Source organism: Carassius auratus, chromosome 22 (genome assembly GCF_003368295.1).
Source record: "Carassius auratus strain Wakin chromosome 22, ASM336829v1, whole genome shotgun sequence".
Lineage (NCBI taxonomy): Eukaryota > Metazoa > Chordata > Actinopteri > Cypriniformes > Cyprinidae > Carassius > Carassius auratus.
This window is the reverse complement of record NC_039264.1, coordinates 10,000,771-10,028,442: the sequence shown is the minus strand read 5'-3', so window position 1 is coordinate 10,028,442 and position 27,672 is coordinate 10,000,771. Positions and strand designations below refer to the sequence as shown.

The 27,672-nt window shown below is 38.4% G+C and overlaps 1 protein-coding gene across 1 annotated transcript in view; it reads left to right on the top strand.

Annotated features, from left to right (window-relative positions):
• The window catches only part of LOC113039655 (glutamine--fructose-6-phosphate aminotransferase [isomerizing] 1-like), a 30,418-nt gene extending 5,089 nt beyond the window's left edge, over positions 1–25,329 (top strand). The window contains exons 7-18 of the mRNA XM_026197639.1: positions 701–780; positions 1,217–1,325; positions 1,483–1,646; positions 3,095–3,190; positions 10,933–11,030; positions 12,057–12,177; positions 12,274–12,431; positions 18,186–18,300; positions 20,063–20,190; positions 20,801–20,968; positions 21,258–21,419; positions 22,772–25,329. Of these exons, the coding sequence (XP_026053424.1) occupies positions 701–780; positions 1,217–1,325; positions 1,483–1,646; positions 3,095–3,190; positions 10,933–11,030; positions 12,057–12,177; positions 12,274–12,431; positions 18,186–18,300; positions 20,063–20,190; positions 20,801–20,968; positions 21,258–21,419; positions 22,772–22,816 (1,444 nt within the window). The 3' untranslated portion in view covers positions 22,817–25,329. The remainder of the gene's footprint in view (positions 1–700; positions 781–1,216; positions 1,326–1,482; positions 1,647–3,094; positions 3,191–10,932; positions 11,031–12,056; positions 12,178–12,273; positions 12,432–18,185; positions 18,301–20,062; positions 20,191–20,800; positions 20,969–21,257; positions 21,420–22,771) is intronic.
• Positions 25,330–27,672: the final 2,343 nt, after the last annotated feature.

Here is a 27,672-nt window from a genome sequence, read left to right as displayed (position 1 = left end):
CGGACTATAAGTCGCACCAGACTAAAAGTCGCATTTATTTAGAACCAAGAGAAAACATTACCGTCTCCAGCCACGAGAGGGCGCTCTATGTCTTCAGTGTAGGCTACAGGAGAACTGAGCAGCATAGAGCGCCCTCTCGTGGTCGGAGATGGTAAAATTTTCTGTTGGTTCTTTTCTCTCGGTTCATGTCAAATTAATTTTGATAAATAAGTCGCACCTGACTATAAGTCACAGGACCAGCCAAACTATGGAAAAAAGTGTGACTTATAGTCCGGAACATACGGTATTTTAAATGAGTCACCACATACCCAAGGTTAAAAATTTGCATATAATGCCAAACCATTCCATTGAATCGTTTCTGCACAGCCTTTCTTCGCTCTCAGCAAACATACAGCACACTTGTTGAGAACATGAGTGAACATGCAGCAAGATGCTCTGGCAATGCCAAGTGTGCCACTATTAAATCACTTCTAAACACATTTAACTTCGATTACAGGTGCTTATTCTCTGTAGCTCTCATTAGCCAGCTGTATCATTTATATTCATATGCACTGAATGTGTGTTAACTAAGACAATAATTACCTTGCAGTACACTGTATATGAGTGATTAGATATCAATGGTACAGTATTAGAGTAAAAGGATCTACCAAATCAGCCATATTTGAACATCTCACATGTGTATTTCTTTGTGTCCATGCAGGAGGGGAGGTCCATTGCTGATTGGAGTTAGAAGTGAACACAAGCTTTCCACCGATCACATCCCAATCCTGTATCGCTCCTGTGAGTTGACACACACTTCCTTCATAACATGTATGCAGCACAGTGAGTGTGTATTTGTAAATAATTGGCACATACGCTGTAAAGTCATGTTCAAGTCTGCCCTGCAACATGCTCCGACTCCACTGGCCCATCTCTGTACAGCAGAACTAATCTTCTTTCAAATGAATCTGATAAATAAGTAGGTAGAAGTCCAGAAAATAACGTACAAATTGATAGCCAATTAATTAATAAGCATGTCATGCATTATATACGTAGTTTACTTGCAGCATCATGCTTCTGATTAGCTTTTTACAAACATTATATTCAAGAATGGTATTCACGTTCTCTTTAGAGTTACCAAGAATATAGTTTAAACACAAAAATGACTGCAAGTTTTTGTTAATTTACACTGATTTGTTCTGTAAGGATTAATAATGTTTTTGTGTTTTATATATAGCTGCTAAAGATAAAAAGAGCTGCAATACTCTTCCCAGAATGGACGAGGACACGTGTCTGTTTCCTGTAGACGAGAAATCCGTGGAGTACTACTTTGCATCTGATGCCAGGTCTCATCCATTCGCTTGCTTTGTTGGTTTTATCCTTAAATTGTGCAGCAGATTTGTTTGCTCCGGTGTTTTTTGAGCACTAGCGGCAAAGCCCAAAAATAATGGAGTGAATTGAAATGAATAGGTGCGTAAATGGCTTTATGTGATGTGACTGCAGTGCTGTCATCGAGCACACCAATCGGGTCATTTTCCTCGAGGACGATGACATCGCGGCAGTGCGTGACGGGCGTCTTTCCATCCATCGGATCAAGCGCACCGCAGGAGACCACTCGGCCCGCGCCATGCAGACCCTTCAGATGGAGCTGCAGCAGATCATGAAGGGTGAGGACAGATGCACACCATACACCAAAAGAGCAAGAGCTGATAGTCTGGACGCAAGGTTTCGAGGGAGAAACTTTAGAGGGAAACACATTAGATTCAACATTGTCTGCAAGGTTCATGGCGCTTGTCACAAGATTATTAATAATTTCATTGGCATTAATACACATACACATACACACACATACAACATACACATGCTGCACTACAAATATCCAATGTGCATTTGTTGTGTTTCACATCAGATTGAGTGCATATAGTTCATTAAAATATGAATACATTTTATCCACTAATGCAATAACTGACATTTCCAAATTGAAATGGGGATTAGTTTATTTTTTCATTATAGGAATTTGGTAGCACTTTATTTTAGGGATCAATTCTCACTACTAACTAGTTGATTATTAGCATTCATCGTAGCATACTGGCTGTTTATTAGTACGTATAAAGCAGATATTAATGCCTTATTCTGCAAGACTATATTTTAGTTGCCTTAATCCAACCCTACATGTAAACTCAACAACTACATTACTATCGATTCAGGAGTTTGAGGCAAAAGTCATAGTTTATAGTTAGCTAATAGTGAAAATTGATTCCCAAACCGAAGTGTGACCAGGAAGTTTAGTTACTCTCTTCCATTTTGAGGGACTGTTTTATCTCCTTTTCCAGGATGGTAACTCTTCAGTGGTAAAGGAGCTATAGGTGCTTTTTGTTCTATGTCCTTTTTAAAGGAAATCTTGCACATTCGAAGAGACCTTCATCTCTTTGCTCTCACTTGCATCGCAGTCGAGCATCCTGGTTTCTGTGTGTGAATCATACACTCTGTGAACGGTCGAGACTATCAGCAATCACTAGTACTGTTGAACTTGAGGGGGGGAAATGTGTGCTCGCTTTCTGGCCACCAGAGAGCAGTACATCGCTTCAGAAATGCACTGCTTTATATTCCTCCTCTTCTTTTGCTCCTCCTCCATCTCTTCATCCACTCCTTTCCTCACATTTAATCTGACCTACTGTGAAAAAAAAATAAAAAACACAATTCTCATGACCTAATTTCGGGGTATAGCGTTCCCTCAGTTATCCTCGCATTCCTGCTGCGTATGTCAGTGATTTTGTGAGAAAAGATTTAATCAAGAATTTCTGATCGAGCAGAAAATGAAGTGCTTTGGTTTTGCTCCGCGTCTCTTAATCCCATTAAACCGTCTGTAATCAGCTATTTATGATAAGGATTTTTTTTAAGTCATGGTTTATGACACCTCCCAGATGCCCCTTTAAGACAAGAGCACTTCCAGATGACATTTCCTCAAGAATATGATCTCATAATTTGCTCAAAACAACAGAATGCAGTGATTTTGTGATGCATATCACCTAAAAGCTCCCTTTCGTGCTTCACCACTATATTCTAATGGACTTCAGCACTCACTGGCTTCACTCTTGTTTTTCTTTAAAAACAGGAAACTTCAGCTCCTTCATGCAGAAGGAGATCTTTGAGCAGCCCGAGTCTGTGGTCAACACCATGCGAGGAAGGGTTAACTTTGAGAACAACACAGGTGAGGTCATTTCAAGACCAGACACAAGTAAAGCTTCGAGGGAATTCAACCTTCTTGTGAAAGAACATGATTAACGGGAACAATTTGTGTCTTTGCAAACATGCACCAGCTGACTCCGTACACTTACTGTTTATGTTCACTTCGGTAGAACTGAATGGTTAGGCCACTGCATCATTGTCAGTAAAACTGGGCTCATTAGCAATGAGTCAGATTTCAGGATTCAGCAAAAAAAAAAGAAAAAACACTACCCTAAGAAATCTAGTTTAAACATAATTAAAGACAAGTGAATAGTCAGTAAATAAGAACAAATTACAAGCAATTACACAATGAAATATTTACAACTAAGATAAAAATGAAACCGTTTTTAAAGGTGTTCAGGTACAGAAACTGCGTATCACATTTAAAATAGCATTGCATGTTCTTCACTACATATTTCATGGCTGACTCAGTTTCCTGTTTGTTGTTGTATTTGGATATATTTGTGTTTGTCTCCTCACAAGCGAGAGAGTGAGTGCACACGAGTACTGAGCGGAGACCATTCAGCTCCCATCGAGTTAAAAACACAAATAAATGCACAGCCATTTGCACTCTGCATCAAAAACATATATATGAATGCGCTTGTTGCACCTCTGATAACTTTAGGCTTATTCTGTGGCGTTTATATAAGCCTTTTGACGGGGTGTCAGAGAGCGGTTACACTCACCAAGAACGTTTCTCTCGGTTAATGTACACTGTCTCGCAGTCTGAAGCGTCTCAACACATGCTGTTGTGTATAATTAAGTGAAGCGTCTACTCATAGGATAAGAACACGCAGTCTCATGAATAATTAAATAGACACTGACGTGTCATCGAGATATAGAGCATCACAGTCCCGCCCACAGCCCGAGAGAGCTCTGGTGCCGGAAATAAATTTCCCATTCATTTCTCCCATTGACTTTCGGAAAAATCCGTATCTAAAGAGTTTCAGAGCATGTGTGAGGATAACCAGTGTGGTGTATTTTGCCGGTTCTCCCAAGGATCAAACTCAGTCAGGGATTTTTCTCTCAGAAGAAAAGACTTTATTTTAAGCAAAACAAAGTCGAGAGCTTGTTGCAAGAAGTTCTGCCAAAATGCTAGGTTGCATCTCATCATATACCCCACACAGGGAGGTTCCACATAGTCAAACTTTTCCTTATGCTTGCAATTTTGATCCCTCCCTAGGGAGGAGGGCCCCTACTTGTTTTGGTATAACGAAAGGCCCTTTCTGGCCATATGTTTCTCATCCGTTCTGAACATTCCAGCACGTAAGCAACTTTCTATCCATTACCTATAGGATTATAATGGAAAAACAAAAATGGCTTGATTCACATTGATTATTCTTGATTGATCAAAATCTTACTAATAAAAATCTTCCACATATTCTCCCCTTTGAGACTTAATAAGTCTCACATTTGATTATTCTTATCCAGAGTGCTACTCCATAATCCAGTCATATTATTTACACTACCTAGTGACTAAATAAGTCACATTGTATTATCACCAGTGACTAGATTATGAAATTCCACTCTGAGGGACTACTGGACCAAACATCTCTCTCCTAATTTGACATGGAGTGAGTAAAAGATCCAGTCTCCCTAACCCCTCTTTAATAGTAGACATTGTTAAAAGCATGAATATGCAATTGGTTCAGCATTTGCCTGGTTGTCACAGTTTTGTATAAAAGGCGTAAAAATACATACACATACAAATACAAATCACATCACACATTGAATATCACAAGATTATAAGAGTTGATCTTCAGCTTAGATACCTTATGTATCAATTTCCCATTATCTTGACATCTTTGAATTTAATTTGCTTAACTGTGGCTTTGACTAGTGACCTCAATATAGGAAGTATACAGTAAAATAGTAAATATCCTGTCATTAATGCCATTCCTAAAAACTTTCCCTAGTTATAATCTATGCACCACATGCTCCTAACTGTAAATCAAACCAGTCTTACATTTTATTATCTTTTCCAACATTTTCTTTATCTATCATTCTTAGCCTTTTCAATTTGATCAGTTCTTCATTAAATGCTCCCTTCTATAAATACAGCATTTTCCCCAAACATAACACATACTTTTCCTTCTTCAATTCACAAATCTTGAGCTTTTCTATTTTGCTCCTTTCATTCTATTTGTTGCATCAAATTGCTCTATTTTCCCTTCAAATCTTCCTACATCCATATTTCCCTTCTCATAACCTTCAAATTATTCATCTACCATTACTTAAAATTCTCTTTCCACCTTTTCTTTTCTATTTGTTGGCTCATATCTGCACCCAAGTATTTTGATCTCAGTAGCAGTCCCATCACTCTCTCATTCCATCTTCACCAGGGAGACTCTTTGCGAGTCGTTGCAATGGTCTTTCCCTCGTTGGCAAGGGTGGGTCGTTACTAGCACGCCCTTCATCCCTCACTTCATGCTGTGTTGAGTTGTTGAAGTGGTTCTCTTTGATGGGGCGAAGCATTCCTTGGTCTTACTGGAACTGCTGTCACCTGTAAATGGAAAACTTAAGAATTTTTGTTAGTGTTATCAAACATGCTAATTTGTTCATCTTGCCAGTCGTCCTTCTTGGTGTGACCTGTGGAAATGTAATGTGGGTTGAGGGCTGTCTTGGCCCCTTTTTGAGTTTTCACAATTCCAGTGCTGTCTTTACTATTTTTTAATTCCTTTTAATTTTATTCTCAACAATTTGCTTATTTAGTTATCTTTTTATTTTGTAAACTGAGTTCCACTATATCACTGGATAATTTATCTAGAAATTTTTTGCCCTGGAAAACACTCAACCCACTGTATTTATTTTAACAGTCATTTAACAGACAATATTTCATCCTTTTGACACAATCAGCTCCATCATGATATGCTGAAAAGGAAGTTAGATGTGGGGTGGACAGAGCAAGCTTGCTTTGCTCTGCCTTCCCATGTTATACGCTGCGCATGTGTGGCACTGTTTTTCTTTCTGCCACAACAAGGACCTAGGTACTGACCAGGAAACTTAACTAAATTCCTCCATGGTCATTATTTTTCTGGGCATAAATTTGCCCTGTGGGCCCACATTCAAATTTGTATACAGCTGTTTTGGGCAAATTGATTGAATTGCCTCAGTGTCTCGTCAGACACTCTCTTTCATGCCATACAACACCATCATTCATACTTTTTCACACACTTTCACTCCCCCTTTTTTTTTTTTTTTGCCAAAAACTTTTCTTTTCTTTCTTTCCTTCCTTTTTCCAAAATCTCCTAGATTAATTTGTTTAGAGTATTAGGCCTAGGCATTGGGCATTTGAGAGAGCCAATTATCATTTCTCAAATGTCATGTGTTTGTCTAATTTAAAGTTTAGTCAAATACTTTTTTGTTATTGCTCATGAGCGACTCTGAGAAGAGGATTGGAGATCTCTGCATATCTTGGATCCATGACCATCAACATTTCCATCTGGTTATCCCCAGTGATGACAGTATATGTGATTTCATGATTTTGGATCTTTGGAATAATCTTTTATTCATTATTATTTTATTCAGTTTTACCTTAGAAAATTACCTTAAAACAAAATGGAGTGACCAATATTTATATTTTTTTCAACCATATAAATTTTTCCTATTGTTCATCAGGATACCCTTTTTTATTTATTTATTTATTCTCTTCTTTCCCAAAGCGCTCAGCATTGTTGTCAAGTATTCAGTTATGCACTTTCCCCTAGTTGTTTAATGAAACTGTCTTACTATGCCAAATCCAGCTCCATGTTTATCTGATTGGTGAGTCAAGTACTCACTTCTGTCTGTCAAAGTTATTATTTTTTCTTTAAGACATGAGGCTGGACTGGAACCTATTGAAAAGCAGATTGAGAAAGTTAGTTAAAACACAGAATTTAAGGAAGTGCTGTGAGACCAGTGAATAATCAAGATTAAAACATAGTTAATAAAATAATCAAATAAAATAATTAACATTTGAAGCAGTCTCTATAGTGTTCATTGAATATGCAGGACCTGTGCACTGAAGGGATGGAAGTCCTTCTGGTCAGATCATCAGCCTGGGCTGTTGTACTGGGTCGTCAGTCAGTGATGTTGTGGTGTACGGTCTCCGTTGTTTCTCTGCTTCTTCTCAGTCTGGCTTCTGGTTGCTTTCTGCCAGAGTTTTGCATTTCATAATGTTCTTTTCATCCTCAGGAAAAGTCTCAAGTGAAAGATTCACCTTTTCCTGCTTTGTTTCAGTCTTTCTCCTTGCTGAAGTGTGTTCTCCTCTTTCAAGAGGGGAGGGGAACATCCATCGGCCCCTCCCTCTTCTTCTCTCTGCAGCTGTGTTTGCTGCTTTGCCATTCCTCGACAGACTCCATTTCATTGCTTTCCTTTGTCAAGGCACTGTTCCAGAAATCATCTGAAAGTTTAACACTCAGAGACTGCATTAATCAAATGTACCTATGTAACTTCTGACCAAATTGTTTCTGAGCAATCAGCTCTTTTTCTAATTTTCACTTTTCAACCTCTTCTTTCAGTGGTCCCTTAATAAAAACAAAATCATCTGGTTGAAAACAGCAGTTCTCTTATTCTTTGTTAGTTAAGCAAGTTCTTCATTGCAGGAAAATAGCAAGCATTTTTTCTTCTTTGCAAAATGCAGAAATCAGCTACCTTTATTATCTAAGTATACTGCAATAAAATAAAATAAACCTTTTTTTATAACAGCATGACATGCATATGGTAAAATAAAGACTTCAATCATCATTTTTCTTCTAAATTTGCATACATAATTCAGAATAATCTGGTATTTGTGAATTAATGTTTCCTAACCAACATAAAATAATTCCTATTATTGTAAATAAAATAATTAAATTTAATTCTTTAAGCAACTAGTTTCCTTCCTATTATAAAATACCTATAGCTTTTGAATCCAAATGTCTATTAACTTGGTCACCCAATCTTGCTTTCATTCCACATTGCACAAGTTATTTCTTTTATTTTTACATTTACACAAGCCCAATCTCTGAAACTCTGTAATGGATTAACTTTCATACTGTGTCCCAGGGATAACAAGATACAAATTTTAGATGTCTTCACATATTAAAAAAGTTTTAAGCACGTGCATCTTTTAAATTCATCTATTAATAAAAGTTATTCAATAATAAATGCATATCTTATTTTAATTAATGTATTATTATTTCTATATTCCACCATATCTGCCATTTCTATATTAGTCCATTTCTTGGAACATTTGTATTTATTTTCCTCTAAAACAACCTTCATACAGTTAACTTTATTGTTTTAGGGCTCCTGCACTTATCCTTTTTCTGGGTTGCCTCTATGTTTTCACAGCTGGCTTCTCCTCCTCCCTTGCTCTCACTCCCACTGCACTGGGCTCAGAATATTTTCTCCCCTTTCACACAGACATCCAAAATGCAAAAATCTATTATAGATCTTGGTTCAAACTTTATTGATGCTATTTTCCTAAACCCATTCACACTTGCTACACTCTTTATTGAGCCAGAGTGCTTATTCTTGCATACTTTTTCCCTTTATCTAAGGGATAATCACACATTAATTGTCCTTTTATTATCAAGGCTCATAATACATTCATCCCCCTCAAGTGGATACTAGCTGCGTCCAACTCCACCCAGCCACCCTGAAGTGACGGTTCAAGAATGGTGCGCAACTTTTACCCACCCAACACGGAATTTCTTTGTTCACACATTCATTCAGTCCGGACACAGATACATTCACACAACAAAACACAGCTCTTCCTAGAGCTCGCTCTACCTAGAGCGTCCTTAAGGGCCCATCTATTCAGTCCTTCGAGAATTTCACTTATACATTCTCAAAGCGGTATCCATGGGACTTTTCCTCGCGATTCCTTAACTAATCTGCTTATCCGTTTATCACTGTCCTACCTGGCACAGCTATCCAATAAACACAGACCACAGCATGCCATGTCTTTCTGCCTACACCATATTTGTCTTAAATCGAGGTTGCCTTTCAAGGCCTTCCCATTAATAACCCAAATATGTGCATGCAGTTATTTCTTCTGGAGTAAAACCCCTTTTTCAATTTAGATATTATTATATTATTTTTCTAAATTTGGAAGAGCAGATTTTAAGTGTCCTTACCACTCAGAGCTGACCAGTCAACAACACACACTAATTATATAAGCAAAAATGCTTACCTTATTCTATGGTGGCCACCACTGTGTGTGTGTTGCTCATCAGTCAGCTCAAGAGCAGTCGTCCACTCTGCTCCTTTCCAGTCCCATCTGGGGTGCCAAATCTGTGGTGTATTTTGCCGGTTCTCCCAAGGATCAAACTCAGTCAGGGATTTTTCTCTCAGAAGAAAAGACTTTATTTTAAGCAAAACAAAGTCGAGAGCTTGTTGCAAGAAGTTCTGCCAAAATGCTAGGTTGCATCTCATCATATACCCCACACAGGGAGGTTCCACATAGTCAAACTTTTCCTTATGCTTGCAATTTTGATCCCTCCCTAGGGAGGAGGGCCCCTACTTGTTTTGGTATAACGAAAGGCCCTTTCTGGCCATATGTTTCTCATCCGTTCTGAACATTCCAGCACGTAAGCAACTTTCTATCCATTACCTATAGGATTATAATGGAAAAACAAAAATGGCTTGATTCACATTGATTATTCTTGATTGATCAAAATCTTACTAATAAAAATCTTCCACACCAGCTACGGGCTGAACTCATAAGCATATAACATATCATTTCGAGTGAAAAAATTAAGAGAAAATCCCCAAAAAGTCAAAGGGGCAAGACTGTGTACATATTTTCATTTCGAGCGCAGGAACTACTCATCCCATAAATCACTGCGCCTCATTGAATTCGACTGAAGCCACAACCGCGAAACTGCGTTTTGAGCGACTTCCAAATCTGATGACGGCGAAATTTTTCCTCCAGTGAATTTTCTGATGGCATCCATGGAGATCATGATTGCACTGATAAGTCTACCGTACAAAAACGCAACACAGGTTTTTATTTTATTTTATTTTTTTATTAATGATCTTCAGTCTTCGCGGGGTTTAACCAGACGGTTACACGAGCTCCACCAATCAGATGCATCACTGTGGGATTGTGGGATTGTTCGGGATTGTGGGTAATGAAGTACTTAGCCAAGACATCGCGAATAAAAGGCATTAATATCAAAACAAGGTTAGGGCCCCATGATCCTTTTGCGTTTATATGAGCATATACTATCACTTAGTACAGCCGTAGCTGGTTTTAAGTCCATGTATGGTTACGTTTTTATGGCTTATACTCCAAATGTCAATGCAGAAATTGCATTGAATTTTTACTTCCGGCACCAGCTGTGGGCAGGACTGTGATGCTCTATTATAGTCCATTGTCATGTCACAAATTGTGACATCATCATGATGTAGATTTTAAACCCAGTAGATGAAAATAATAGTATAATATGAATAAGCTTAAAATTAACCAGTTTTCCCCAACAGTTAGAACTATCGAATGCTGACATTGTCTTCTTAAAATCTCAGAAAAGTAGTCTGAGGTATAATGACCCTTTAAAAACACATGGAAATGATAAACATTCCTGACGATGCAGCAGTGGCCCGTGGCCATCGGGCAGTCCTTATTTTCGAGCACTGTAACAAGTTTCTGGATGATCTGCTTCCTTTAAAAGTTTATAGTGAACTGTGAAACAGAACTGAATGGGAATAGCTGATTTTCTACTTGTATACTGGATTTTCTTAACTTGTGTGTGTTTGCAGTGATCTTGGGAGGATTGAAAGACCACATTAAAGAGATCCAGAGATGTCGGAGGCTCATCTTGATTGCCTGTGGGACCAGTTACCATGCTGGAGTTGCAGTGTGTACATCATTAAACATACCCACATAGGGCCGCCTCACACCTGGCATTAGTGTGGGTCTTCCAGTAAAGGGATCACACGCACTGAAGATGCATTCTTACGCTACATTTGGAGCTGGTTAAGCACGGCTAACAATATTTAAATGTTACATATTATTTGATTTGGAAATTTAGTTTTTAAAGTAATTAGTGGTTGGCCAATATATCACCAAGGCAGATGTATCAGTATATTATTATTTATTTTTGAAGTATCAGAGTATCATATTTGAGAAGCAGGACTTTTATTATGACGACACTCAGAACACCGATGCATCGGAGCTACCATTCTCCGTTCTCATTCGATTCCTTTGTTTAATATTTTGGCTAATGAATCATTTGCTAAAGTTAAAATGCAGAGTTAAATTAAAAGTAAATAGTAAATGAAAACATATTGATAGCTTTTGCCTTTCTGTTACTAGTAATAGACAGGCAAAGTGGAAATATCAGATAAATATTTAGTTCCATAAACCCCACAAAAACAAGTATTTTCTCTGTTTGTTGCAGTCAGTCTTGTGTTGTATCTTCACTCATGTCTCACATAAGACAATTTCTGAGTATGGAAACGCTATAGACTAGATATCGTGGTCGTTATCTATCATGTGACAGACAGGATTTTGAAATCGGAGTACACTGGAGACTTGGAATCCAAGGTGTAAATGCAATCCAGCCGAAGATTGTCCAGATATGAAACACGTGTTAATGTCAGGTGTGAAGCGGGCCACAGATGTGTACAAGTTTAAATTCAGCATTTAAAGGGGTTATTTAAGCAAAAATCTACATTTTCTTTGATCATTTGACATCGGAGGTTATTGTTTTGTGAAAACGTACAAGTATAACGTATAAGTTTCAGAACTGAAAACTTAAAAAAAAATTGTTTAAATACATAGACTACAGTAATAATATCTTTTATAATTTTATTGTATGTTATTGCATGATGTCTGATTACAAGACAGTAATTGGCTCATGCTGTTTCTGTGCCTCGCTTAGACTCGTCAAGTACTGGAAGAACTCACTGAACTTCCTGTCATGGTGGAGCTGGCGAGTGATTTCCTGGATCGAAACACTCCTGTCTTCAGAGATGACGTGTGCTTTTTCATCAGCCAGTCAGGTTGGCTTGTGTGCCTGTGTGTGTGTGTGTGTGTTAATACGTTTTTGAGACGGGACAGTTGTCTGAACTCGTGTGTGTGTGTGTGTGTGTGTTCAGGAGAGACGGCAGACAGCCTGTTGGCTCTGCGCTACTGTAAGGAGAGAGGCGCGCTGACGGTGGGCATCACCAACACTGTGGGCAGCTCCATCTCCAGAGAAACTGACTGCGGCATTCACATCAATGCTGGCCCAGAGATTGGTGTGGCTAGCACTAAGGTCGGTTTGGTTTTTGGTTTGTTTTTTAATTTATCCAATTATTTTAGTGCCATCAGCTTAGACAAAAAAGGGGGCCGAAAACAGCAACCGTCTTTAAACATTTTTAACATAAAAACTGTCTAATTAACTTGTTCATCTGCAGATTATGCAATTGATCTGATTACAATTTTAACCAATTTAAATTCTAGTTATGAATAATGATGGTTCTAGTTTTGGTCTGATATTGATAATAATGCTCAAACAGCCCACACTTGCGAATGGCTAGTCTGTTCTAAAACAAATTACCGTCTCTGACTTGCTTTTAATCTCCCTTTTTTGGTTACAAAGTTAAAACTGTTAACATATGTACAATTTAAGACACTTGAGTTTGGGGCAGTTCAAGCCTTAATTAGGTGTCAGACCCCCTTGTAATTCGCACCATTCTTCAACCCATTTCCGCTAATTTGCTAGCATCCAATACTAAGTACAAAGGATTCATTTCACCAGTTACTGTGTATTACCCAGTGAACGACCCACTTGGTAGCCCTTATTATGTGCTTTGAATTGGCCTATAACCCAAATCGATCCCAGAGCCAGGGGCCCTTTTCAAGGGATATCCATCATTAGTTTACCCAATTATTAAAAACATGTCCAGTATGCTAAAGTAGTACTAGAGCAACCAGCCATGGGAGCTTGGTTGTCCATTATACTACTAAGTGAATAATGTTCCAATTTATTTTATTATTATTATTATTTTTCATTTCATTAGTTTGGTTAAATTAAAATACTTTACATATTAAACAAGGCCAATCGTGCATTTTTTTTTAAACTAGCAGCAACTACATCACATTATGTACAAGAAGCTGCAAAAGACACAGGTGCAAAAGGAATGCAAAAAACATGGTGACATTAAATTTTATTTAAATATCATGGGCAATATATTGCGCCACCAAAAAATGACTGAGGTCATGTACATATATTGTGCAATATGTCGATATATTGATTATTGCGACAGGCCTGTTTGAGACATGTCCCATACCATACAAACACCGTCTTAAACCACTGTTTGAGATGGCTGTATTGGGATTGGGGTCCCACAGGACCCAACCCAAATTTTGCAGTACATGCAGCTTTACCATTACTGTGTGCAGGAGTGGGTGGTCAAAAAAAAAAAAAGGACCCTTTAGCACAGGTCCTGCCATCCCGTGATTTGGCACATAACAAGAATTATGGAGTCGCATAAACGCTAGGCTTGCTACGGTAGTCGTGTTACACAGTGTCTGGTCTACAATCCTAAACTGAAAGCTTCTGCTGTGCTCAATGCAGCCAGTGTTGCTGGGTCTGTGTGATAAAACTAGCCCAATGGACACTCAAAAACAGCCCAAAGCCCAGCAATGACCATATTCCAAATATCAAAATAAACAAAATATGTAATTTCAATACCTAAAACATATATTTCACAGCCACTGTTCTGCACATTGGTCATAAACACAACTGAGGCTTCCTATCAGTGGCCCTCCTTCACCAAACTTAACAGTTTTTAGCTCAGTTTTTATATTTCAATACAAGCATTTCAGTCAAATGTAACTTATGCAGTATTTAAAACTTTTAACCCATGGGGTAAATCAAGCCACGGTAACTGTGTAAATGTAGCCCCATTCCATGTAAAAAAAGGCGGACTTGGTATCCCTGCATCCAACATGAACTGTTGGAGTCAGATTGTGTGTCGAGAGTAAGGAGAGATGACTGACAAGATCATGCTGGAGCATGGGTTTCAACCACTGTTCCACAGATTTTAACAGCACATACAAGTTTAATGAAGTCATAACAAAAATGTGAAAAGAAAAAACTGTGAGTTTAAGGAGCAGCTGGATTTGGCTGGATGAGAAATGTTAATGCTGAGAGAAGAAAAATGACCATAAAAAAGTTGATTGCGCTTTTCAAACTCTTGCTGGTCCAGCCTTTCTCGAAGCCCTACTTTTTTACCGTCTTAAGTGGAGAAATGGCATTTATCATTGTTAACATGTCATGCAAAAAAGACACGAGAGCTCCAGATGATTTTTGACAGGGCTTCATTTTGATAGAAACATGGATGCCTGCAGACTGACTGATCTGATATAATTGCCCATATAATTATCAGATTGCAGTGAGGTGCCAGGACATCTACCAAAATCCTGCACTGGTATTTTAGTTCCACTCTCTTTAGCAATTGGGCAGGTCATTTTCAATTAGTTTAAACAATAATTTACAGACTCCCTCGGATGTCTTTCAGGTTTCAGATGAGGTGCAGGACCCTCATCAAACCCTCATTAGATCGGTGGTTTATTTGTTTCTGCATTCAAGAATAATTATGATGAAGTTGTGATTGAATGAACTCCCTAAGGTTCTTCTTCCATTAGGCCACGACTTCCCATATAAGGATGCAATGATGCACCCCGAGCAAATTGAAAATTGAAAACATTGTTATATATTATTCAAGTAGGCTGAGATGGTAAATGAATCAATCATTCTTCTTTTATCCTCACACTTTTTAGTTCCCAACTCTTGTTTTTCCAGATCAGGCAACAAGTGATTTTGGGTGTTTTTACAATGAATAAATGGGTACAATCATGCACCCTAAATTCAGGGTTATCTTGTCTTACCTGCTGTATAAATTCCCTTAAACCACATTTTTTAAATATCAGGACTTTTGAGAATCGCTGGATTACTCCACAAGATGCAAACTGTTGCTCTTCATCCACCCATGTCTGCACAGCACCAGAGCAGTCCCTCAGGGGAACCTACACCCACAACTACTTGGAGTGTTTTTCGCTCCTGGGTTTCCAGATTGCAGCTGTAGTCATTTGGATTGCAACTGCAAAACTGGGAACTCTCTGCTGATGAGAAATGAGAGCGGCATGCAGACGCCAGTGATTTTTTTCAGACTCTTTCGACCACATGTTTTTAAAACATCCTATATTTAAGGGATGTATATTGGCGCGAGGCTTGGGAACATTAATTAGACTGATAACTTAATTAGCTGGATTTGTGGTGGCAATCACATTTTAGGATTGTGGCCACTAGATGGTAAGGTCAAACATTCAAACCAAATCCAAATATCTGCCAATTTAGTCTCCGACGTCACACCCACGGACCATTGGCTGAACGTCTGATGCATATGGCACACAAATCTGGAAACATATTTGAAGTCGTCATCTGAGGACGATCACTGCATCTACAGAATTCCCGGGAGACGTGTGTGTCATTTAACGTTCCACCTGGAAACAGATGTCATGATGCCAAACCCCCTCGTGGAAGAAGAAAGCTATCATGTCTACAACTGTGACCAATAAGTGTTTATCAAGATCAACTAAATGCTGGATTTTCAAAAGTATGTGACATATGTAAAAAGTTCCCGGCACAGACTCTTTAAAATAAGTTCAAGGGTTTTACACACAGGTCTGTTATCATGGCATTTCCTTGCCCCTAAATATGATGCGGCACAAAACATGATTGGTTGCTTTACCTGTCAGTCAAATGGCCATTTTGGTGGAACTTAGCAATCATTCTGAAGGTCTGGCTGTGCGAGAATGCTGCCGATCAAACGTCTTTGCAGTCAACAGTTTTCCAGGCAACAGACGCCCTCCAACTGTTCCTTCCAATGTGCCAAAGTACACCAGTTGCAGCACAGCTTGCAGTCAGTTCGCTTATGCCCAGCCCATCTTGTGAGCTGCTGTATTTGATGCAGATATGACGCATTGCTTGGTTTGCCTGATTCTGCTGTGATTGCAGTCCTCCCTCTCCCATGAGGCCATTGAATATTCCTGCTGTGGCAAGCTTTGATTCCTTCATGATTCCACACTTAAATATTTCAGTGCTCCCCTAGGGGTTCTTAATTCATCACTGTATTGACACCTCTGTAGTGGATTTTTTGTCTTTTTTTTATTTTCACAAATCATTTGTGGCTCAGCTTGACCCTCGCTGGATCTATCTCCTGTTCAGCTCCTACTGAAATGAAAAAAAAAAAAGGGGGAACAGATATGCAACTGCCAACAGCCTAAAAAGTTCATTTGAATTCCCCCATAGCCGTCACAGGTAACCCATTTGCACAGTGCCTGCCTATTTTCTACGTTGGCCAGCCACAGACAACCTGACCCGTCCTCTAACACTGTATCTTGTTTGTGTGGGAAACATCATGTTGAGAAGCTGCTGGGTCCTACACTGTGGAAGTAAATTTGTTTTATTTTCATTTCCGAAAGATGAGGCTGCAAAGAATCAACGGTTATAAAGTTTTTTTTTCACTGTGCCACAGCAGTACAACCCCATTCTTTTTAAGTGTTCCCTCTATTTTACTGATGACTGCCTCTGTAATCTCGGGAAGTTCAATGTGGGTTCACAAAATGCTTGCTATTGAAAGATAGCTCAGTACCCAGTGTATTCAGACCAGCTGACTCCACTGAATCACAACCTGTAAGTATGATAAATAATATATGTTATATTTTATATTGAGCGTTTAAAATACAGAACTATGGCAATGGGAGTATCATTTATCAACAGACTGCCCATCTGACCAATCAGAGCAGAGTAGGCTCGTGAAAAGGAGGGTTTATAGAGGCTGAATCAATTCGTTAATTATGCTATCAGCCTTTGCAGTCATCCAGGAACTCTGGACTGTTGGGTATTAAAACACTGCGAAGCAGAGGTCTGAAACTTGACCCGAGTCCAGTGGAACCAAACAAATTGACTGGTTAATAGTTGAGTTTGCATCTATTTATTTATATTTTTTTGTATAACTTCAGGTTTGCACCAGGTTTGGGTTTCTGTTAAATTTTTAGAAACTTTGTGCCTTTTAAAACCATGCAGAGGGTTTGGATTACTGTGCATTGGAACTCTGGTAAATTGGTTAAAATGTTTTAAATGGATCACCAAAATCATAATCTGTCAATCCCAGTCACCATCACACCTTTGACCAAACTACTTAACCTCAGATTGGTACAGGAACTCTATCCCTGCAGGTAGTGAACCGTCACAGATGAAAAGCATCCACGGATCAGTCCTCATGTGGTAGTGATTTGTGAGGGTGGGTGTCTGGTCCGAGGCTCCTCTTCCTCTACTCTTCTTGCATAAATTCAGAGAACTGCAAGTGAGCCAGAGCATGTTGTCAGACGTCCTAAATGCTTCCTAAATGTGCTTCATATTTGACTGAGAGTGGCTTTAATATGGTCTGAAAGATAATGGCATAGCACCAGATTACATTTAGACATGTTATATCACAACGTATGTGTTGAGGAATGCCATTAAAGCGATTTACAAGCCACAGAGGCTTTGGCATCAAAGGCACTTCTGAGAGATGGACATGAAGAGAAAAATAGGAAGCATCTTTTTTTTGTATACTCGTTTCCCTGGTCTTATTTGGCAAATCATTCAACCAAAACATTTTTGGTTTTCTTTTTTTTTTCTTTATATTTTTTATAACATCTAACTGAAATACAATACAGTGTTTTTGGCAACCCAAGTTCTCCCGCTTTGTCATTTGACCTGGTGTAGAATGTGGATCATAAATGTGCTTTTTTTTTTTTTTTTTTTTAACTAATAGGAGACTCTGCAGATCTTTTGAATTATTAAAGCAAGTGTCATATATGGACTAACCTTTTGAAGACATTTTTGCAATCACTTCAGCTGATGTGGCAGTGATTTTTAGTGAATGCTCGAGTCCCAGCAGAGTAACCACAGGTGTTGCAAATTGCATTTTGAGCTCATGTGAACTATTTTGTGCTGTGTTTTTGTTCATTGCAGGCATACACAAGTCAATTTGTGGCTCTCATCATGTTTGCCCTGCTGATGTGCGATGACAGAATCTCAGTGCAGCCACGCAGACGAGAAATCATACAAGGCCTCAAAGTGTTGCCAGGTAAACACAAATACAGCTTTCTCTGTGTGATCAATCACAATAGTAAATTCAATAAATGTATTCAAAACTTCTGATTTTGTGCACATGTGCTTTTTGTGTACGTTTATGATGGTGAGATGCTGACATCATAGAGCTCCGTGTGCGTGTAAGTGCATGCGCTCAGGGGTTGGTGTGAAGGGAGGAGCAGATGGCTTTGGCCAGCTCTCTCCGTCACTGTTGGAAGTCTTTATTGGACCACAAGTGTCTGCTGGGGCGCCCCCTTCCCCCATCTTTCGCTGCTTCTTGCTTTCTCTCTCTGTGGAGTTTTCATTCGGCTTCCAAACCAATGAGGTCAGGAATGTATTGGCAGCCAGTTAATGAAGTTCCCCCTGCACTCCAGCTCACTATTCATGTGAAGAACTGCTGATTCTGTTATGTATGCTTGCATGTTTTCTATACTGTATTTGCAGTCTTTGGTTCGAAACGAATGAATGTATGCAAGTAGATTAAATGTGTCATTGTGTCATTCCCAGTCTTGCCACAAGGGGTGCTCCAGCAGGCCTCTGTTATTTCTTTAAAGTTCAGCTGCTGTCATGATGAAGCAGTAGGAAGATCTAGAATTTTATATTAAAAAAATGAATCCATAATGGTTTACTGGCATATTAAAAGTGAGACTGTCAATATAATTCAACCCCTATTCAGCATTGCTGTTTTTTTAGTCACTTATTTTTATAGTATGAAACAAAGTTGTCTTAAAACACAGTTAAGCCTTGAGCAACTCTATTGGAACGCAAGATTAGCTTGTGTTGTTACACATACATAAACTTAAAGCCTACACATGTGCTGACGTGAGTAACAAATATGGTAAAGTCCACAGAGCTCTCTCAAAAGCTCTAGAGAAGAAATAGTTTTATTACATCAGAAATTCTTTCCAGGTCACTAAAAGTTTAGAAACTAAATTTGAGAAAGGCTTTGAGGGTGTTGAAGAAAAAGCCCATTATCATGAAATGTTGCACAATGACCCGGTGAAAGGAGGAAAAACCCGGAGTATGAGAAAACACTAGACAAGTATGGCCTTCATGATGGGGCATCTTGCCGAATGCCACTCTTGACCAAGAAGAACATAATACGCTGACTTGAATATGCTAAAATTAATTTAGGTAGACTTGTGGAGTTCTGGAAGAAAGTTTTATGGAGTGACCAAACTTGAACTTTTTGGACCCGTTGGCTCTGCTGGTATACAAGGGAAAGCTTATAAGCAGAAGAACACCATCTCATGAGCAAACATTGAAGTGGAGCAGTCCTGTTTTGGGGGTGGTTTGCTGTTGATGGAGTGGAAATTGTGGAAAAAGTGGAAAAACATCATGGATTAATTGAAGTATCGGCCATTTTGGCAAAGAGTGTGATGCTCCAGTGCATAAACTGAAGCTTGGTGATCTCTGGACTTTCCAGCAGGACAGCTGTCCCAAAGAATTCATCCAAATCTACTTACGCTTGTTTCAGGGCTCAGTCTTCAGATTTAAACCTCATTGAAAATATTTGGTTGAATTTGACGAAAGCAGTGACAATGTGAAAACCAAAAATTATCAGCGATCTAGAAGCTTTTTTTATGCGAGGAATGGGCCAAGATTGAAGTAGAGAGGGGACAAGTTTCCAGCAGCGTTTATCGGAGCTTATGAAGAATAAAAGATTACGCACCAAATTTGACTTTTGAGGGTTGAATAAGTTTGTACATGAACAAATTCCACAATGTTGACCTTTCGCCGTGTGTGTCTTCCTCTAGATCTCATCAAGGAGGTGTTGAGCCTGGACGTGGAGATTCAGAAGTTGGCAGCGGAGCTGTATCAGCAGAAGAGTGTTCTCATCATGGGCCGAGGCTACCACTACGCCACTTGCCTGGAGGGAGCCTTGGTTAGACCACATTCCCTCTTCTCTTTTCCTTCATACAATAGTCAGTGGGAACCAAAACAGTTTACCAACATTCTTCAAAAGATCTATTCTGTTCAGCAAAATAAAGTAAGACTTACAGGTCTGGGACTATATGATTTTTGGATAACCTTTCCGTTTTAATTGAGTCTCCCAGGCAGCCCTCCAGTTCTGATTTGAGGTTTATTTACACGGATTGAAACGGCTGTTCCATATTTAAGACCTGTACATCCAATTCCTAACGGAAAGCAAAAACAAGGAAGAAAATAAGGATCTTAACTGATGGACCAGAAGTTTGGCCTCATTTAGTCTAACCACAGATAAACAGAAGAAGCAGTTTGACTCTGTTAGCGAAGAAAAAAACCCTGCATTCACTGGTCATCGAGGCATTAGCCAGTTCTGACCACAAAAATGTGCATATGTACCTGTGTACTTGATGTTCTTCAGATAGTTTTTTCTCCCTCTAATTGTGGTTATGCAACAGCCCTTTTTCTTTTCACATTGCTTTTTTGTTTTGTATTTTGTTTAATAGCTCCCATCTAGTCACTAGTCTTCCCAGGTAGCATGTTAAAGCTTATGTTTGGGTGTCATTTAGAAAATCAAGGAGATCACGTACATGCATTCAGAGGGGATTTTGGCTGGAGAGCTGAAGCACGGGCCGCTGGCTCTAGTGGACAAACTGATGCCTGTCATAATGATCATCATGAGAGACCACACATACAACAAATGCCAGAACGCACTGCAGCAGGTCGTGGCTAGACAGGTAAGAGCCATTTAAATGTCCACATTTACCATAACTTGATTTACATGTCCTGATGGTAATACCACTGCTTGCAAGATATAAAATAGTTTCAAATTTAAAGGCAGGGCAGGTGATTTGGTTACCTACCCTACCTTTATTGGTAAAATGATTATTATTCTGTAAATCAAGTTGCAGATCAACCACAATTTAGTATGCAAAAACACATAAGAATATATTGAATGTTGTACAGCCCTAGCTGTCTCTGCAGATGTTCCTCTGTTTAAGTGGATGTGGTTTTGTGCTGTTGTAGGGCCGTCCGATCGTGATCTGTGATAAGGAGGACAATGAGACCATCAACAACTCCAGCCGCACCATCAAAGTGCCTCACTGTGTGGACTGTCTGCAGGGAATCCTCAGTGTGATCCCTCTACAGATGCTCTCCTTCCACCTCGCTGTGCTCCGCGGATTCGACGTGAGTCTTTCATCACTTCCTCTCCTCCCTGACGTGTGTCTTTTTATACAGCAAGGACTCATTAAAAATATCAAAATTGACCTTAAAGACTTAATTTGCCACAAAAAAAAAGTTTTTAAATGTCCTATTCATCGAGGATTCATGTTTCCACAGAAATATTAAGCAGCAGATCTATTTTCAACACGGATAATAATTAGAAATGTTTATTCAGCATCAAATCAGCATATTAGAATGATTTCTGAAGGTCATGTGACACTGAAGACTGGAGGAATGATGCTGAAAGTTCAGCTTTGCATAATAGCAAAATGGATACGTTGTAACAATATTCCACAAAATGACAGTTTTTACTGTATTTACTAAATAGATGCAGTCGTTGTGACTATAATACATTTATTTCATTCTTACAGACCCCAAACTTAAACAGTGGTGTATGATACTAAAAATAATATATATATATTTAGATTTTTGCAGTAGGGCCTCTGAAAGAATGTTTGCAGGGCAAGTAAAAATCTGTAAAACTGGTTCAAACTTAAAAAAAAAAAAAAAAAAGGAAGCCCTGGACTTAATATAATACTTAACATAAAGCTAGGTGCACCCTTTACAGTAGACAGCCGAAACCGCAATCTAAACCAGTTGGCCTACCGCTAAAGATTTTGACAACTTTGTGTCTTAAGCAACAAATCATTTTTAACGGAAGAAGTAAGTGGTCTAAAGAAAATGCAAAAGATTGCTTCATGTTCACTATATATTGCATCATATTACTCTTACCCCCGGCACATCAATAGTGTTTTTATCTAAGGGACATTTATAAAAACTACTTAAATGTCCAAATTGAACCACGGCCTAATCCTGGTTTAACCTAAGCCCTGTCTGTGAAACCAGGCCATAGTGTGAGTTCTTCTTCTCCTCCTCCTCCTCCTGCTTCTTCCTCTGAAAGAAAAGGTTTGGTGACCCCTGTCCTAGAGTTTTCAAGCTTTAACCACCAAACTCGGGTCAGACCTTCTAACTGTTCTGACTCGGGTCGCTATGTCTTTTCTAACTGATCAGACTCATGTTCATTCAAAACTACGCAAATGTCCCATAGACTTTCATTGAGGGTGTCAAAACTTTTGCACAGCAAGACTTCTAGAATGTTTAAGCTGCGTGTCTCCAGCAAAGCTACTTAATGACTAGAAGGACAACCTGCTAAACATGCCAAAAACATGCTAGCAACATTTATCTAATATAGCTAAACTTGAAGCTATTATGTCTGGCTCAGATTTTCAGACTTGGATTTCTCAAGCCAGCTTAAAAGTGTGTTCACAAACTTTCCTTTTCTAGTTTTTATTGATTCTCCTTTTCTTGCTCTACAGGTTGATTGCCCAAGAAACCTGGCGAAGTCTGTGACTGTTGAGTAAACGCTTCCTGTTTGATGCCACACACACACACGTTCAGACTATCGAAGACATGAAGACAAATGAAGAGAGGGTTTTATACATGCCAGGTTCATATAATGATCCTAAAGAACCTGAAGTGTACCGCTATAAACATATATCTCATCTCAAAGCATGATTCTGGAAGCTTCATATCATTGCTGACTGGAATGTGATTTTTATTATTATTATTTTTTGGGGTGGCGTGGTATGGGGTGCGATTTATAAGAGCTGCACTCTTAACTCAGTGGCACTTGGTGTGGCCTATAACACATTTTTCTTCTGACTTTTTATTGTTCACTTGCTCTATTCATAAAATTAGTTTGACCCAGAAAGACTTCTAGATGCTTCTCATCAAGTACACACAAGCATTTGTGAAGCAAAGATAAGTAACACACAAAAAACACAATTCTAGTGAGATGTGGCACTAAAACAAAACTGTGAATCAGTGGTAGTTTGCACAATATTTTGTTTATGCAGTTTGCTGCTATTTAAAGGGATGTTCTTGTTACTGATGAGAATATTTTTTCCAGAGGTGACCTCTCATCATCTTGAATTTCCTATCCATGGGGATTTCCCTAGTTAACCTTCCAATCTCAGATCATACGGTGGCCTGTAGGAGCTTTGATTCAATCTGTATTGGTATTCATTGAACTGATAGAGATGTCTCTAGAGTTTGGTCTAGAGATGCTGTCTTCTCAATCCATTGCTTTGGGACTTTAAAACATTACTTGAATGGTTTATGAGGTTGGTTGGCTAATACTTTACAATGTGACTCAGTACTTTTATTAGCGTTTGTTAATCTTGGTTAATTTCTACATATACTAATACATTTTGAACATTTCAAGATGATTGAACCAACATGAATAAACATATATTTATAAATTCAAATTAACCTAGGTTCATAAATGCATTAATATATGCAATAACTAATGATTAAAAAAACTTTATGTAAAAGGTTACCCTAAAGAACATATTTTTTATTATCTTTAGAGGTTTCCTTCATTCTTGTTGCAAAGAAATGAATGAAAACCTGCTAGAAAAATCAAATATGAAGTGAATGTATGATCTGATCTATCTTTTTTTTTTTTTTTTGTGAAGTTTCTATGTGCTTTTGACAAACCGGATCATAGAAATAGTCATGAATGGGTTGATGAAGATCTACTGATATATTAGAAGCCATGTTGAAATGAAATTGAATGCTTACACGGTTTGATGAAGAGAATGGGATGTTTGAATATTTGCTTCCCACAGAAAGTCAGCACACATATATGTTTTGAACCCATTGAACCTAAAGTAGTGATAGTAGTAAAGTAGTGTACCTGTAGTTACTGTATAAGTATCATATTTATAATAAGCAGTTACTGAGATTAATCTGAAGGTACACTTTTGTTGTGTACTTGAAATATATGCATGAACTTTTTGGCCTCCATTCTTCGATTCCTTTCTTATAGAAATTCAGAGGCCTTGTTACACAGGAGACCGCGAGTGTCTCTGGTTTACACGAGTACTGCCAAAGAATGCAGAAGAAAAACCTTAAACATGAAGTGTGCTGTTACGTAGCGCCCGCCCCATACTACGCCACCGTCAGCTATAATTGTTTCCATGGGACCATTTTGTCTTTCTCTTATGTTTTGTTTTTATTGGGTATAGAAGGGTTATATTTTATATACTACTTTATTTGCAATTAAAGTACTCATGTACTTCTTTTGATCCAAATATTGTGACTTTTTTTATTTTTATTTCTTCATTCCATTTTGTTGTGCGTAAAATCAACACAAATAAAGATTTATATCATCTGAATCTTTTGTTCAAAGCACCAGATGGGCATGAACCAAAAATATCTACTATCAATGGCATGTTACCAAATGTTGAAGAAAGATCACATGAGGCAATAGCTCTGAAGGTTGGCATGTCGCGATAATTAAATAATCGTTTTATCGCGATTATTATGCAATTTATATGGCACAAGGGGGCATCATACACAAAAAGAAACAGAAGAGCACCAGTTTGGTTTCTAGCACCGTAGGACTGCAGTATATCATCTTAAGCCATTTCATATCTTAACGTAAGGGACAGAATATTTACATTGTTACATTTTAGTTTACAGAAACTCATCTTCCTTCTGCTGCGGCTGTCAGTTATTCTCCGCTCAACATTCAAACAGCACGTCACATTTAGTTTTGAAAGTCAGCAAGATGATATATTCACACTATAATACTTGATGTTTAGATAAAGGTCTGGGGATTTGCATAAAATAACATCTTGCTGGAGATCATTGCTCTCTCATTTCTCTTCTCTTTGATTGTACCGTGTTGAGTGAAGCGCGCTGTGACTTATGTTGCTTCAAGTGCACCATTCTGCACCTTTCATTTCACATTATCAAAGTTTTGCACACAGAAAGATTATTAGAAGCTTTTATATTCTCATGATTTCTATCTTATTTGCATTGATGTATTTCGTAAGCATACAAACAGAATAAACATGTTTAAATTGTATAATGTGCACCAATGATTTTTTTTTGTTTTGTTTTGTTTCAAGATTTAGTTTTTGCTGCCAAATTATACAGTTATCTAGTTTCATAGCTGATATATTTTTATTAAAATGTAGTTTTTCTCTGTAACGAGGAAGTGAGTATTCAGTGGATTATGTTTAACAAAGGGTTTAAAAAAGTGACCCCAGCTGTATCCCACCTGTCGAAAAAAGTCAGTGACTTCTCTTGTAAAACAGCATTGTGTTTCTGCGTAATCTCTAAAAATAGTTCAATCCGAAAGTATTGTTTGGTGTAAAACATGTTGAAAGTTAGCCGATAGGCTCTCGATTCATTTAATGATAAGCTGTTTCCTCTAAAAAGCTGTTTATTCAGCCTATAAGCCTCTCCTCTGCTGACATCCATTAAAAAAGGTTTGGCTTCTACTGGCTTTGGCCTCTTACTCGATAACTTCCCTACATCTCGTTTACGCGGATGTACGCCATTGATTACGTTGCATGAGGGCCCACTACTGGCAGAAACCTTGCAATGGGCTGAACTGGAACGTCCTAATCCCTTGATCACTTAGAATCCGTTATGGAGTTGGTTTATTGTTTACATTTTTCTCCTTAAAAATGTTATACATATATATATTATAGAGCTTTCTGGGGTGGGGATAAATTAAATTAATCTGTGCGAGTGCATGTCTAAAAGTGGAGCGGAACGCGGCCATTGTTATTCACCACAATTGGTAAGACTAAAAAACATAGCTGTGATTTGTGGCAAAAGGTTGTTGAGCTTCACAAAATAAGAAAATAGCAAAAACATATTGTCCCAACGCACTACCAGGAGGCTAGTTCGAGTTAGAGGCCAAAAAATCTCCAAGAATCACATCTGGAGAATTGCAAAAGTTAGATGGGTCTTGGGATCATAAAGTCTCCAAAACTACAATCCGACGTCACCAAAAATTGTTTCGAAGGGCTTCGAGAAAAAAGCCTCTACTCGCATCCAAAAACAAACTTTTCTCACAGGAAAACTTTTCCTTTATTGCCTTCACCCTGCTGATTTTAATGAATTATTACTATTACTACTATTATAATATTGGCATCCAGGCCAATATAATATTTACACTTATATTCCTGGCAGACGTTATGGCTAGAGAAAGAGTGAATTTACCAACGCAAGGGAGTTAAAGTGAGCTCAGACTTGGCAGTAAATTGAGATACTGACAAAGTGACCACATATGGTGGATGGCATGCCAGTGATGAGCTGTGAGTGACAGGCCATTGTTAGCTTTCTTTCTTTAAACATTCGGTAGAGTGTCTTTGGCATCGTACTCCCTGACCCACTTTTCAATAAAGCAATCCAGTCATCAACAGCCATGACGCAGGCAGTTCCACTCCATCCACACAGCCAAGATCCTTCGAGTTGGAGCTTAAATGTTTTCCTGCTCTTGAAGAACAACATTTTAGAAAGACATACAGCTCAGATCATCAAAACTCTGGGTACTATTTGGCACCAACGGAGGGGAAAATCCTGTTGGTCTATGGCTTCAGTGGAGTGGGAGATCTTGTTTGTGTGAATGTCTTCATGAGAACACCAGTAGGGTTGCAATGCACAAAAGCTACTTTACTGTGGGGGAAAAAAGATATTTCAGACACTTGGCAATCAGTGGGCCCACTTGTTTTAACATGTTTATAACAGTAAGTCTAAACCTGAAGTAATCTTGATAAGCTATGTACAGTGCCCTCCACTAATATCACCCTTGGTAAATATGAGCAACCTTTGTCATTGAAAACAATCAATTATAAACATAGCTGTTTCATTAAAAAATCTAGTGTTTTTGTTAAATATGTGTGTGCCACAATTATTGGCACCGTTTCAGTCAATACTTTGTTCTGCCTCCCTTAGCCAAAATAATAGCGCTCAGTTTCCTCCCATAATTGCTGATGAGGCAAAAGCTGTGTATTATCTCAAGTAAGATTTCCGTTGTGCTGATATTCATCATGTGATTGCAATTGTGTTACTTTATACAACAGTTCTACAAACAAGATATTAATAACTTGCATTTCAGACCATATTTGGCCAGTTAGTTTGCATTTTCTCTGCCAAAAGTTCCAAAACAAGCCAAAGCATAATTTAAGCAGGACACTGACTGAAGGCCGGCTTGGATCATTGGATTCAGATGGAGTTGAACAGCGACAGTCATTCTGTGATCACTCCACTCCAATACCACTCCAGGTCTTACATTTCTGCCTTGTGTGTGTATAGTGGTCTATAGTCTATAGTATCTTATTTGAGATTAAGTCTGTAAGCAAACTATTTTTTTTTTTTTTAAGCAAAAGAGTTACATTTAATAGTGTCTAAATGT